Source organism: Sciurus vulgaris (genome assembly GCF_902686455.1).
Source record: "Sciurus vulgaris genome assembly, chromosome: X".
Classification (NCBI taxonomy): Eukaryota; Metazoa; Chordata; class Mammalia; order Rodentia; family Sciuridae; genus Sciurus; species Sciurus vulgaris.
The window spans coordinates 28,570,657-28,586,140 of record NC_136471.1 but is presented as its reverse complement, the minus strand read 5'-3'; the positions used below and the strand labels follow the sequence as shown (position 1 = coordinate 28,586,140).

Genomic DNA, 15,484 nt, shown 5'->3' with positions numbered 1-15,484 from the left:
TAGTTCCACCTGATGTAGACTTTTGATTTTAAGTGATCTAACAAAAGATCTTCAGAGTTTTTGGATCCCTTTTTACATGGTGTCATGAGAGTTGAATCTGCAACACTGACTCCTGAACCATTTTGTGATCTACAAATTGTAATCAATATGATATTCCTAGTTTACTAGTAACAGAGTTAAAAATACATAGCAATGAGTGGGTGTGGTAACACTGCACCTGTAATTCTAGCTACTTGGGAGGCTGAGGTAGAAGGATTGCTCATGGTGTCTTGGCCAAAACCATCTCAAAAAATAAGAGTCAGGTGAGGTGGCACATACCTGTAATCCCAGTGGCTCCAGAGACTAAGACAGGAAGATCATGAGTTCAAAGCCAGCTTCAGCAATTTAGGCGCTAAGCAACTCAGTGAGATCCTGTCTCTAAATAAAATACAAAGCAGGGCTGGAGATATGACTCAGTGGTTGAGTGCCCCTGAGTTCAATCCCTGGTAAACATCCCCCCAGCAAAACAAATGAAAGAAGAGCTGGGATGTAGCTTGGTGATAAAGTGCCCCTACGTTCAATCCCCAGTACCCCCCAAAATATAGCAATGAATAAACACTTCTTGTTCCTCTAACTTTGCATGGAAAATGGACTGATAAAATATAGTTGAATATCTAGTAAAACTATGGTTAGTTAAAGCAGATGACATGGGACTAACCTGTATGGGGAACATAATGAAGTAAAATGATATAAAAGCAGGATATTTGGCAAACTTCAACAGAATAATTGGCATGAAATGGTTAACAAAGAAAAGTTTTCCTTTGGATTTGTTAATTAGGGGAGATGAGCACAGTCATTGAAGGGAGGGGAGAGTGGGAAGAAGGGAGCGAGGAGATTGTTTATCTTGATAAAAAGGGCGTTTTGAGTACTTTTTGCAAAAATAATAATCATAACAAAATGGGAGAATCTTGTGTATGAAGAATCTCCTCATACATGTTCTCGGTATTGCTACATTGTTTGGCAGATGCCTTTTTGTGAAGTGAATCATTACAACATGTTTTTCTGTAGAAAAAGTTTTCTAATTGAATTTCTTAACTGATGACTTAGCAGATAAACCATTGGTACAGCAAGCGATGTCATAACATCAGGTTACAGTAGCATAAGTTTAAGATAGTAGTTTCAAGTTAGCTGCAGGACAGTGTACCATTTAGTCTACCCCAAATAGAAATATTGGTCCTAGTATGTGTTTTTAATAATGTATTAAGTGCTTGCTGAATCATTATTTTGCTTCCTTTCCTAGCATCTAAATAGTCCTTTTGACTAGATACTATTAAAGATGGATGATTTAATGTATTTGTGGTGTTTTCTTTTTTTCACCTGGGATTGAACCCAGAGGTGCTTAATGACTGAGCCACATCCCCAGCCCTTTTTATTTTTATTTGTTTTGTGACAGGGTCTTGCTAAGTTGCTGAGACTGACCTTGAACTTCTGATTCTCCTGCCTCAGCCTCCCCAATTGTTAGGATTACAGGTATGCACCACACATTCAGCTCCATCTTAGCCATATTTAAGTGTGCAGATTGGTAGTATTATATATATTCATATTATGAAACATTTCTAAAAATTTTTTTATCTTGAAAATCTGAAACACTCTACTAATGAACAACTCCTTTTTTCCTTTTCTCCCATTCTCTGATAACCACTGTTCTAAATTGTTTTTATGAGTTTGACTACTTTAGATACTTTATAAGTACACTCTTAAAGTATTTGTCTTTTTGTGACTGGCATATTTCACTTAGCATAATGTCCTCTGGGTTCCATGCATGTTGTACCATGTGACTGAATGTCGTTCACATTTAAGATTAAATAATAAATATTCCATTGCATGTGTAATGCCACATTTGTTTATCATTCATCTGTGCATGCACATCTGAGTTTCTTTTTCCTCTTGGCTAATGTTAATAGGTGTGCAAACGTCTGAGAACCTCATTTTCAATTCTTTTGGGTGTATGTGCTCAGAAGTGGGATTGCTAAATCATGATGATTGTATGTAATTTTTTTTAAATTGAGGATTAAACTCAGGGGCAGGCTACCACTGATCTATATCCCAAGCCCTTTTTATTTTTTTGAGACAGGGTCTTGCTAAGTTGTCACGGCTTGCCTTGAACTTGTGATTCTCTTGCCTCATCCTCCAGAGTTACTAGAATCATAGTTGTGCACTACCATGCCTGATCTGTTTTCAATTTTTAAAGGAACTGTTATATTGTTTTCCATAGAGATTGAACATTTTATAATACCACCAGCAACACACATAGCGCACAGCCTTACACAAGTGTTATTTGTTTTTTCGGTTGTAGCCATCCTAATTGATTTGTGGTGATAAATTATTCTGGTTTTGGCTTTCATTCCTCCGATATTGGTGATGTTCAGCATCTTTACATATACGGTTGGCCATTTGTATATTTGGAGAAATATCTGTTCCAACACAACAGTTTTTGCCTACTTTAACAAATGGAATTTTTTGATTTTTTTCGTTGAGTTGTAGGATTTGTTATATATTCTTGATATTAACCCTCTTATCAAATATATGATTTTTTTTGGGTTTAGTTAATATTTATTGAACATTTGAACAAATCTAATAATTTGCAGCTTTTGCTTAATGAGTAATATATGAACTTTTTTTTTTCAAATATATGATTTTTAATTTTTTCCCTTTTTGCAGTACTAGGACTTGAGCTTGTGGCCTTGTGCATGCGAGGCAAGCACTCTACCACTGTGCTATACCTCAAGCCCTCACGTATATGATTTTTAAATTTTTTATTCCATTCTGTAGTTTGCCTTTTCACTCTGTTGATTGTCGTTTGATAGAGTCACATTTGTCTAATTTTGCTTTTGTTAGCTGTGCTTTCCTTATCTGTTTAAGAAAGCATTGCTAACTGCAGTGTCATGAAGTTTTCCCTTATTTTCTACAAGAAGTTTTTTTCCCCCCACCTTTGGGTACTAGGGATTGAACCTAGGGGTACTTTACCATTGAGCTACATCCCCAGCCCTTTGTTTTTTGTCTTTTGATACAGGTTCTCTCTAAATTGCTGAGAGTAGCCTTGAACTTGATATCCTACTGCCTCAGCTTCCCAAGTTACTAGAATTACAGGAGAGTGCCAAAGCATCTGATTTTACAAGGAGTTTCATAGTTTGAAGTGTTAAATTTAGGTCTTTAATCCATTTTGAGTTAATTTTTATATATAATATAAATTAAGGGTTCAGCTTCATTTTTTTTATCCTGTGGATATCCAGTTTCCCTAGCATCATTTGTTCAAGGGTTGTTCTTTCCCAATTGAGTGGTCTTGGTACCCTTGTGAAAGATCATTTATGCCCTGTATATGAGGATTTACTTTGGGGCACTTAATCCTGTGCTATTGATTTATTTATGTGAGCATCACACAGTTTTGGTTACTGTTGGTTATGTTTTGAAATCAGGAAGTGCGTGTCTTTCAAATGTTTTTCTTTTTAAAAATTTTTTTGGCGATTTGGGGGGTCCCTTGGAAGTCTGTATGAATTGTAGGAAGATTTTTTTTCTGTTTTTAAATTTTTTTTTTTTTTTTTTTTTTTTTTGTGGTACTGGGGATTGAACCCAGGGACTTGTGATTGCGAGGCAAGCACTCTACCAACTGAGCTATCTCCTCAGCCCTACAATTAATATTTGATAAGAATTTTACTGAATCCATAGACCACTTTGGTTAGTGTGGATATAAAAATATTAAGCCTTTTCTCTGTATCTGGGTCATCTTTGATATCTTTCAGCAGCATTTTGTGGTCTTCATTGTACAAGTTTTCTAACTCCTTAGTTAGGTTCTAAGTATTTTATTTTTTTTGTTTTTGGTGCTGAGGATTGAACCCAGGGCCTTGTACATGCCAGGCATGTGTGCTGTACCACTGAGCTACATCCACAGCTCTTTGTATTTCTTATTTTTAGAGAGTGTCTCACTGAGTTGCACAGGCTGGCCTTAAACTTGGTATCCTTCTGTGTCAGTCTCGCAAGTATCTGGCATTACACATGTGCCACACTACACACAGATATTTTATTCTTTTTGATGCTTTTGCAAATAGAATTGTTTTACTAATTTCCTTTTCAGATTGTTCATTGTTAGTGTATAGATGTGCAACTGAATTTTGTGTATTGATTTTGTATCCTGCAACTTCACTGGATTTATTCTAGCATTTTTGTGTCTGTGTGTGGAAATTTGGGAATTTTCTACATAGAAGATCATGTCATCTGGGAACAGATAATTTTACTTCCTTTTTATTTGAATGCCTTTTATTATTTTTCTTGCTCAATTGCTTTGGCTAGGACTTAAAATACTATGGTTAAGTAGAAGTGGTTAGAGTGGACATCTTTGCCTTGTTTATGATCTTAGAGGAAAAGCTTTTAGTTTGTCATCATCGAGTATGATGTTAGCTGTGGACTTCTCTTTTTTTAGGGGAGTACCTGGGATTGAACAAAGGAGCACTCAACCACTGAGCCACATCCCCAGCCCTATTTTGTATTTAATTTGGAGATCTCACTGAGTTGCTTAGCGCCTCACCATTGATGAGGCTGGCTTTGAATTCTTGATCCTCCAGCCTCACCCTCCAGAGCTGCTGGGATCACAGGCATGCGCCACTGCTCCCTGCAGCTTTGAGCTTTTCTTAACTGACCTTTATTGTGTAGAGGTAGTTTTATTCTGGTCCTAATTCCTTGAGTATTTTAATGGCCAACAGGTCAAATGCTTTAGCTAAACCAATTGTGATGATCATGTGGTTTTTGTCTTTCATTCTGTTAATGTGCCATATTACCTGGGTGTTTTTTTTTTTTTTTTTTTAAGGCATTGATAGGTTTATTTAGGAAAGTAGATACACATTGAAGGAAGAATGGAGAGGGAGGTAATCACAATAGAGCGATGCCTTTGGGAGTAAAGCAAGAAATACTCAAGGGAGAATGCAGACTATCTCCAGAGGGTGAGAGAACCTATTACATTGATTTCTTTTCTTTTCTTTTCTTTTCTTTTCTTTTCTTTTCTTTTCTTTTCTTTTCTTTTCTTTTCTTTTCTCTTTTCTTTTCTCTTCTTTTCTTTTTTTTTGAGAAAAAGTTAAAAGAAGTTTTTATTGCTTTGCCAGCAAAGGAGAAACACAGGGGACTCCTGTCCCAGAGGTTGTGATCTGCCCATCAGCAGGAACAGGGGACTTTTAAAGAGGCTATTCAAAGGCTACATTCCATGGGTTCTGCTGTTGGATATTGCATTGAGTTTTGTATGTTAAATTTGTCAGTATTTTGTTGAGAGTTTTTGCATTAGTGTTCATCAAGGATATTGATACATAGTATTCTTAAACTTTTCTGGCTTAAATTTAATTAATTAATTTGGTACTTGGAATTGAACCCAGGGTGCTTTACCACTGAACTACCTTTCCAACCCTTTTAATTTTTTATTTTGAGGCAGTTGCTGAGTCCGGCCTTGAACCTGTGATTCTCCTGCTTCCCCCTCTGAGTCGCTGGGAATATAGGCATGTGGTAATGTGCCCAGCTTAAATTTAATTTTTTATAGATCAATTTGCATGTTTTACTCTTTTTCTAGGAATGTTAGCAATTAGAATTAAGATAAATTTAAGTACCATGTATGCGTGACTGGTATTCTGTAATGCCTACTGTTTGGAATTACCAAATGAAGAACCAACTTCTTTAATCTGACTTTAGAAATGGGAAGTAACTATATAGTGTTAACTGACTGAATTGTGAAAGCTTATTAGATTTCTGAACTTGAATATCAATTTAATTTATGCCTATGGATTGTTACATTGTGGTTAGCAAAAATATTAGTGGGTTATATTAAGTAAGTGGTAAAGTCAGATGTTTTAATAAGGTCTTAACTAATTAGAAGTGAAAGAAAAAACTAGGTATGTAATCTGTATGTTTTGTATGGTGGTTATGCTAAAATGAAAAAAATAAGTAATGTGCTTATTAATAGTGCATTTCTAAATTTTAGTTTGAATTTTTTATTATTTTCTCTAAAGTGGTTTATTTTACACTTTAGTTTTATTGTCTTTAATTTACTGAATTGTATCTGTTATCATTATATCTCCATCTTGCCAATTATTAATGAATGCTCAATATTTCATTTGGATACTTTTTACTACTTTGAATAAATACATGTGGAGACTTTTGATGTAATCTACTGAGAGAGTATAAAGTGAAAATTTAAATTTCCCTTGAAATCCAGGCAAGATTATCCTCTATTCATCTACTTTGCTATGAAATCTACCTTTATCTGCTATAGCCTGAAATTTGCTAATGAGCCAGTGGTGTCCAGTGTGAAATGGTTTTAACAAAGTTAGCGAATTGTGCTTAAATCATGCTGTATACCATTTAGTACTGTTAACACAGAATATATCTTCTTGTAAATTTGATTTTTATTTTTCTAGATAACATTTTTACAAGCTACTTGCATCTCACCTGAAATATTGATAGTCATTACATCCGATTGTAATTACCCCTGTTTATTTATGATGTTTTAACATCTGGGAAATTGTTAATGTGGGATATATATGTATGTTTGTGTGGGGAGATATATATATTTCAATTACATATATATATTTCAATTAACTTCGTTTTAATGGCTAAATTCAGCATGGTGGCACACGCCTGTAATCTGGGAATAGATGATTTCACTTTTTATTTGAATGTCTTTATTTGAATGGCTCAGGAGGCTGAGGCAGGAGGATCAAGAGTTTACAGCAAGCCTCAGCAATTTAGCTGGGTGGTAAGCAACTCAGTGAGACCCTGTCTCTAAATAAAATACAAAATAAAACTGGGGATGTGACTCAGTGGTTGAGTGCCCCTGAGTTCAGTCCCTGGTACCAAAAAAAAAAAAAAAAATTTCAATGTGATATTCAAATATGTGAGTTGTGTTAGTCAACTTTCCATCACTCTAACAAAACAATTGAAATAGTCAACTTTTAAAGAGAAGTTTTATTGTGGCTCAGTTTTGGAGGTTCCAGTTCATGATAGATTAGCCCTGTTGCTTTAGGCCTGTGGGTGAGGCAGCACATCATTGTGGGAGTGTGTGGAAAAACAAGACTGCTTACCCCATCATGAGCCAGAGAACAAGCAGAGACCCTGGGTACGAACTTGCCCTTAGGGGCATGACAAGTCCTCTTACATGCCTCACTTCTTAAAAGCTTTACTACCTTCCAGTAGCACCACCTTCAGGACCAAGTCTTTAACACAGAAACTTTTGGGGAACGCTCATGAGTGGGCACTGATATTTCTTTTTAAAAATTATTGGTTGTTTACCTAGGCAGATTGAGAGATGATTTTAAGGTGATAATATGTGATAAAACATATTTTGTCTGTTTTGATATTTATTTTGGGTTATAACTGATAATGTCTGGTCAGCTGCAGCTTTTTAGGGCAAACTCAGGAGTTAGGTAACTTGGAATTAGCTAATAGCTATTTATTTATTATGTCCAGTATAATTTGGTATCCAGTTTCATAGAACCAGTGCCAGTTTGGTCAGACAGGGCAATAATATGGCATTTAGTTTAAGGCAACTTGAGAGACCCAGAAAAACTTTTTAGGTTGGCTTTATATAAGGGCAGGATTCCAGTTCCTGGAATGGGATGATAGATGCATTACAGCAAGAATATTTCAGATAGGGTAGGATCCTTGGGGAACAGGTTCCAACTGAATTCAAATTGTTAGAATATTTGGTCTGCAGGAATAAGGTAGAAGCTTTTTCTTGTTGCATCTTCCTGCTCCCTCCCCCTCAAATTAGTTGGTCATTATTTGTTTCTGAGTATACAGAAAATATAACTGATGGTTAAGAACCAGGACAGGCTGAGTATGTAGGTTGGGCCAGGTGGTCACAATGTGGTAAGGGCTTGTGTTACATTTTGAAAATATTGGAGAATGTGGGTGGATAAGGAAACTAGGAAAATTGCTGAGCAATGAGACACTACTATCATACTCTTAAAAATAGTAGGGGAACAGGTGGATGTTTCCAGTTCTGTCTGGCTCTAGTTTCTGGCAGTGTATAATGATGCCATATCTGTGTAGAATGCCCCAGCTTGCTCCTTCCCCTCTTCATGAAAGTAAAAGTTATTTTTGATGTCTTGTGGCCTTCGGGGTGTGTTCAGTTTGTCTTAGTTTTTTGTTTTTTTTGTTTTTGTTTTTGTTTTTTTTTTTTTAGAAAGGGCTTCTATTTTTAGCCTCTTCCCTTTATGTTATTTTTAAAATTTGTAAGTACAGATATTGGACCTATCCTCCAATTAGTTAGGAAATGTAGACAGAGTCATTAATTTTTTGGTCTCTTTCAGGCAGTAGATTACTTAATCCTGCAGAAGAGCTAGGGCTAACATGAATTCTTTAGGACTTGCCCCAGGTTTGTGAAATAGAAAGTATATTTAGAAGTAGTATATGTATAAGATGTAATGTGTGTTGTCAAACTTTTAAATTAAGGTCTTACAACTGATTTGAGTACACATGATCATTGCTTGCTTTGTCATTCTTTTCACTGTCATTTACTCTGAAGACCACAAATTAGGGAGATTGTCAGAGGGAGGAAAAATATCTCCTGAGTAATAAGAATTTTTAAGGACGTTAATCATCAAAGGGGGCAGTAGGTTTTTCTCTCCTTTTAAAAGCAGGTATTTATTTCTAATTTAAAATTCTGTGAACTTTCATTTCTTACCCTATGAATTCAAACACTGCCACTTACCATTTGACAAGAATGATCGTAACTTTTCTTTTGACCAATGGTACTGTTGTGGGAACTACTGTACTTTTTGGCATTCACAGCCTTAGCTCAATGACAGAGCTCTGTCTGTTCTTTCTTAACAAAGTAGATAGGCCAATAAATGGAACATACTTTGGGATGCTGTTGTCAAGGGTCTGTAAGAAAATTTCTATTCCCTGCTAATCTTGAGTTGGCAAATATCATAAAGATAATTTTATGATAGAACTCAGAGTTTCTATATGTTTAATTTTAGAAGGTCATGAACCTGAAATATGAATAAATGAGGCTTGAGCAGCATCAGTTTATAATTCCTCAGATAGTTCATTTTAATAGAGTACAGTTCCTTCTCATAATTTACTTGTACTAATAGTAAGATTTTAAATTAAAATTTTTTAAAAAGGCACTCAGATTTCCACCACTCTAGCTCTCTTCCATTGCTTTGTTTTTGTTACTATTACATGTCAATGTATGGTTTTTAATGTATCAAACTTTACCTATGTTGATACACAGTCATAAATAGTTTCAATTGTATGAAGGCTAAAGTAATTAAACACTGAGGTAACATCACGTAATCTATGGTTGGACATTTAAGTAATTCCTAATTTTAATTGTTTGTATTACACTGAAGATGACATTTTAGGAAGGTATATATACTAGGTATACCTAGATGTGATCTTTATAGATAGGATGGGACCCTATTCAGGGAAGTATTAAAGTAAGGAGATGGCTTGTGGTGTATGAATTTGCCAGCTTTTAGTGGTTGAATAATTCTGCATTTTTAATGAGAGAATTAACACACTAGCTATTGAAGTGCCCTCCCCGCCATGCTTCCCAGTAATATATGGATTCTGAGGAACTTGTTAATTGATAGCTCTATTTCTCTTTTGAGACCATTTGGGATTGAATTGAAAGACATTTGGAAATCATCAGTTTATAGGAAAAAAATCTACTCTAAAATATTTTAAAACCATCAAAGATTGGACTCAGGGGCGCTCAAACACTGAGTCACATCCCCAGTCTTACTTTGTATTTTATTTAGAGACAGGGTCTCACCAAATTGGTTAGTGCCTCTCTTTTGCTGAGCCTGGCTTTGAATTCTCAATCCTCCTGCTTCAGCCTCCAGAGCTGCTGGAATTACAGGCATGTGCCACCGCACCCAGCAAGTTTCAGCTTTTAGATCTCTATATCAAAAGCATGCTACTGATGATATTTACCTGAATTTAATGTTTATAATTCAATATATATGATCATCTGTTACTTTTTAATCCAGTAGTTGTACATAAATATATTTAAATTAATGGCAGCATGCTACAATAGTCCCCCCTTATCCACATCCATATATGTTCTAAGACCCTGGGTGGAAAACTCACCACGGATAAAAGTGAACCCTATTTATACACTGTACTTTTTTTCCCCCTGTATTTACATATGTATGATAAAGTTGAGTTTATAAATCAGGCAAAGAGATTAACAACAACAATAATAAAATAGGACAGTTATAACAATATATTGTTTAAAAGTTTGCACATCGGGGCCAGTAAGTAAAACAAGGGTTAGTTGACCACAAGCACACAAGCACTGTGATACTGAGAGTAGATTTGATGACCGATAACAGGTACTAGGTGACTAGGTAGGTTATATCCCTCATGAATACTCTGGACAAAGGTATCACTTACATTCCAGGTGGGTTGGGTTGGATAGGGCAAAATTGCATCCTGCTATTCAGAATGACAAATAGTATAAAACTTCATAATTTGTTATTTCTTAAATTTCCCACTTAATAACTTTTAGACAGTGGTTGGTTGAGGGAAAGTGAAACTAAAGAAAGCTAAAGAGTGGACTAGAGGGCAAACTGCTGTATACACTTGAACCCAAGGAAATAGTTTTATGTTAATATATGCTGGTTCCGTTACTTATGAATGCAGTAGCTTAGTTTTCAGTAATAAGCAAGCTAGTTGTTACTAGATAAGGCCCCCACTTCCCCAAATAGGAAAACAATGATTGAGACCTGATGCAGATGTCATTTCTGTGCTTTATCCTCCAAAGCCATTGGAATGGCAACTTTTTATAGTTCTAGAGAAGTGCTATATGTGATAAAGACTTCAAAGTTTTCCTTTGATACTAGGTGAGAGCTCCACCTTGTGATCTTAGAGCATATTTTTTAAAAAAATTAATAATCTGCAGGAGCCAGAAATGATATGGTTAAGTTTGGATTTTTAAACTCACACTTTTATTTGAGCATTACTTCTTACAGTTTTGGGTTTCCCATCTTAGGTCAAATTGTATCAAGCACATTTAAAGACATCTTTTATGAATTTTATAATATACTTGGGGAACGCAAATTTTATGTGCAGGTGTAGGTATTCAAAATAAAACCAAAACATTCTCAGTGTTTCTGTAGATTAAGGTTTACATTCTTTAAGAAATTCCCAGTTTATTCATTGTGCCCCTCTTTAAATTAAATTACAAAACAACTATAATGTTTACCATTTTTGTTGAGATGTGATAAACTATTTTGGTGGCGAACAAGTTATTTGGAAATGATTAAAGTAGTAAAAACACATTGATTTCTGTGGAATTTAGCATTCTTACATTTATAACATTAGGTGGTATTAAAGGAAGTGATTCTTAGTAGAAATGTTTTCATGGTTCTTGTAAAGGCAGCTATATCATTGGCAAGAATCACTGCTGTCCTGTTCACTGTTGTGTTCCCAGTGCCCAGCACTGCACTTGACGCAAACCTCAAAACTCTGGTGTATGTAGTTCAAAGAATAAAGCCAGATTAATGTTTATACCATTCAGGAAAAAAGATACCATGGTAGTATATAGATACTATTAATTTGTTGGATGGATTTTTAATATTTAGAAACTTTTTTTGATTTGTTTTGTGGTAATGAGAATGAAACCCAGGGCTTCAAGCATGCTAGGTAAGTACCACTGAGCTACATCCCCAGCCCCAATATTTAGAAACTTTTAAAAATAAGTATTTCACTGGGATAGGAAATTGGCCGGTTGAATTTTTTTTCCTTAAGTTTATCAGACTCTTGAGGCAACATTCTTTTAAAAATATAGGCACCTGGGCTGGAGCTGTATCTCAGTGGTAGAACACTAGCCTGGCAAGCATGAGACACTGGGTTTGATCCCACAGTACCACATAAAATTAAATAAAATAAAGGTATTGTGTCTGTCGACAACTGAAAAAAAATTTAAAAAATACTCATCTGGTCTTGAGAGACTCCCATCGAGGTTTTGCTTTGGTTTCTAATGGCCACATACTCGTTAGTGTAAGTTGAATATTCCTTACCATGATATTTCAGAATTTCAGATTTTGGAGAACTTTATTTTTTAGAATATTTGCAAAGACCTTACTGGTCGAGTGTCCCTACTCTGAAATCAGCAATATTCCAAAATCTGGAACTTCTGAACAATCATGTTGGTGCTCAAGAAGTTTTGGATTTCAGAAGAGTTTGAATTTTTGGATTAGGGATGCTCAACCTGGCAAAATTTTGTACATTTTTTGCACTATAAATTAATTTTGTTGCTATTTAAGGGAATGTAGTGTGTATGTATGTATATATATGTGTCTGTATCTACATAGAGACACACACACACACACACATATAGTGTTTTTCAGAGTTAAAGCATTTTTTATGTTCCTCACCTGTGATTCCTTAGGACACTATCCATGAAAAGTCTTTCAAGTCTGCTTAAAACCTGTGTTGAAGGGGAGCAGCAAAGTGTTTTGTTTTGTTTATCCTGGGGACAGTACCCTAGCTAAACACACATTCTACCACTGAGCTACATCCCCTGTCCCAGTAAATTTGGCTTTTATGAACTGCTCAGAGAGGCAAAGAGATGCAGCAAGAATCATGTGACCACTTGTTATTTCCATTTTGCCATCTGGACAATCGGATCTGTTGGTTAAAATTTATTAGGTCTGTGCCTTTCCAGGTTCCTTCAAAAAACAAATTAGTTTTCTTTGTAAAATTAGTTAGGATTTTAGGAGACAAAGGTGTGTGTCCTATGGGTGATGACAAACTTCAGAACTCTGGTGTATGTAGTTCAAAGAATAAAGCCAGATTAATGTTTAGTGATATTGGAGGGGAACAATCCTAGGGCAATGATTTATGGCAAGGGAAAGACCATACTAATAGTTATAGCTAAAGATTTTGCAATCTGAGTACCGTTCAGGAAAAAAGATACTGTGGTAGTATATATAATTCTTGATTATTCAGGGCTTAATTTGTGGCTTATTCATCCTTCCTGTTTTCTCCTATTACTTCATTTGTTATTTTGCTATTCACAAAGTAGTTTTGTAAGCAAAACTTAATATTTTTTGCTGTTTTAGCTTAATTAGAGTAAGCTAGGTAATGCAGAATTTTGATCACCTGTATATTAATGAAAAAACCAGTAACCATTTGTGATATTTCTTAGATATTTCAAGTTAAAGGAAAAATTAGACCATCTTTTTCTTATATAATGCTTTCTCTGTTGGACGAGATCATTTGAATTTCATCAGTGTGTAGTATTTGGGACATTTATTATTAGTTGAATATGTTTAGTCTTTCCTGCTTTTTCTTTCGGTAGCCACCAACTACCAGATTCTCTTGGGAATAAAAGAAAAAACATAAAACACAAAATTATGAGAAAATATGCACAAGACTAAGAACTTCAGACCTTATTAGCTTCAGCCCGCTTTCTCCTTTTTGTTATAGACTGGTCATTTGCTTTTAGGTTACTCTCTCATTTAGGAAATATATCTTGACCTTCAAATATAGAAGCAATACTTTTGCTTTGGTCAACTTGCACTTATTTTGGTTACAAGTACTCCATTTAGTTGTCCTTGAGACTTTTTTTTTCCTGTCCTGGGTATCAAACTTGGGGGCTTGCACATTCTGGGCCACATATTATTAGTATTCAAACTGATTGTAAATTCCTTGAGGTTGTAAATTCCTTGAGCTGGGGAATAGATCAGATCTAACGTTTTCCCCCTCTTCTTACTCAGCACAGTGTGACATTATCATGAAGGGTTTTTTTTTTTTAAGCCAGTCTTTGTACTTGTGTCCTCAAGGGTAGAAAAACCTGTTCTTAAATTATTTTAAATTATATCTTAGGGGTTTTTTTTTCCAGCTCCTTTTAACCATATCTATACACACAAAAAGCTTCATGTTTTCAGGCATTTCATATTATGGTTTAAACTTGTCATAGGGATTTTAGGTCTAATAAGTCATATCCTGTTTTTTAGGGTGTGTGCATATATATGTATGTACATACTTATGTAAGTATATGTATCTGTATAGACACAAACACATACATATATAAAACTAGGCTAGAGAATCATAACACACTTTAAGCATAATTGTAATGCAAACTCCTTTTTTTGTCCATGTGATGTTATTACTGTGGAGCTGTGCAAGAGTTCTAACAAATCCCTATCTAGGAAAAAAAAACGTGATCAAATGCAAAGGAACCCAATCCTTATTTATGAAAACATATTGTCAGACACAGGGAATTTACATTTTGAGTATGAATATCCCTTCCCGATATTTTTGGTATATTTATAATAAACGTGACATTTTATTTTCTTTAAAGGAGTCGTCTTTCTTAGAAGAAAGAAGCAAACTAGTATTTTACTCACATTAAATATATGAATTTATTTCTGACATTGGAGTGTTCCAGAAGATGATAAAGAAATGATAGCAGCTCCAGAAATACCAACTGATTTTAATCTACTACAGTAAGTAAATTATATTTTGATAATTTTTTCTCACAAAATGAGAAATGTTAATTTTGGTTCAATTTATTTCTGAATAAGAAGACTTACTATATAAGATTGTATTTATGTTTTGAAACAGTTTTATATTAGTGTTCATTGGGCTCTATAGTAGTTAGTATTATACACTGTAAGGTGCTGTTTTTAATTCACATAATATAGAATTTTATTTTTTTACTGTGCCATTCTGAGGCCATAGTTGATTTCTCAATAGTAGTTCTTTTGAGTAGCATCATAATAGCCTTGATAAGTTAAGGCTTCTCATTAGTGGGGAATGTACATAAGCATTGTTTTTTAGGATGCAATTTCAGATTTCCATTAAATTATGATGGACTAAGATAAGCCTTATGAAGGTAGGACATGGCATCATAATTTTTATAGAAACAAGTTCCATGCATATTGGTTCATTCAGCATTTCACTAAGTTTTAGCCCAGGCTGGCCCTAAGTTTGTGATCCTCCCACCTCAGCCTTCCACGTAGCTGGGATTAGAGGCATGCACCACTGCACTTCGCCCTAACTTTATTTCACACACACACAATTTCCTGTTAGGTTCTTATAAGACTTGATTTGAAAAGAGTTCAGTTGCTAACAACTTTAACCACAACAGATAGATAACCATTGTACACATAATGACAGCTAATATCTGTCTTGATTGTAGGTAGTTTTTATATTTTAACTATTTTCTCTTTGGTGGAGATTGATTCTCCACCAAAAGGATTAGGATATTGCTAATATTGAAAATATGATGGGGGGTGGTGAGGCAGTGCTGTGAATTGAGTCCTGGGTCCTTTTCCTGATAGGCGGATACTCTACCACGGAGCTATACCTCCAACTCCAAAGTATAGTTTTAACGTGATTTTAATCCTAGTGTACCTTTATTCTATTTTAAGATTCTTGAGAAAAAAATTCTTGTTTTTCTTTTTGTTTATTTCAGGGAAGACATGAAATTGTTGAAAAAGAAATTCTA

The 15,484-nt window shown here is 34.9% G+C and overlaps 1 protein-coding gene across 5 annotated transcripts in view; it reads left to right on the top strand.

The window, feature by feature from the left end:
* STAG2 (STAG2 cohesin complex component) overlaps positions 1-15,484 on the top strand; it is a 147,776-nt gene that overhangs the window by 37,458 nt on the left and 94,834 nt on the right. For 4 of the 5 annotated variants that reach the window (XM_079123345.1, XM_079123343.1, XM_079123346.1 and 1 more), the window contains exon 2: positions 14,336-14,480. In XM_079123345.1, the coding sequence (XP_078979471.1) occupies positions 14,437-14,480 (44 nt within the window). In that variant the 5' untranslated portion in view covers positions 14,336-14,436. Of the gene's footprint in view, positions 1-1,432; positions 1,510-14,335; positions 14,481-15,484 lie in introns of all 5 variants that reach the window. The other variant, XM_079123344.1, reaches the window with a different exon arrangement.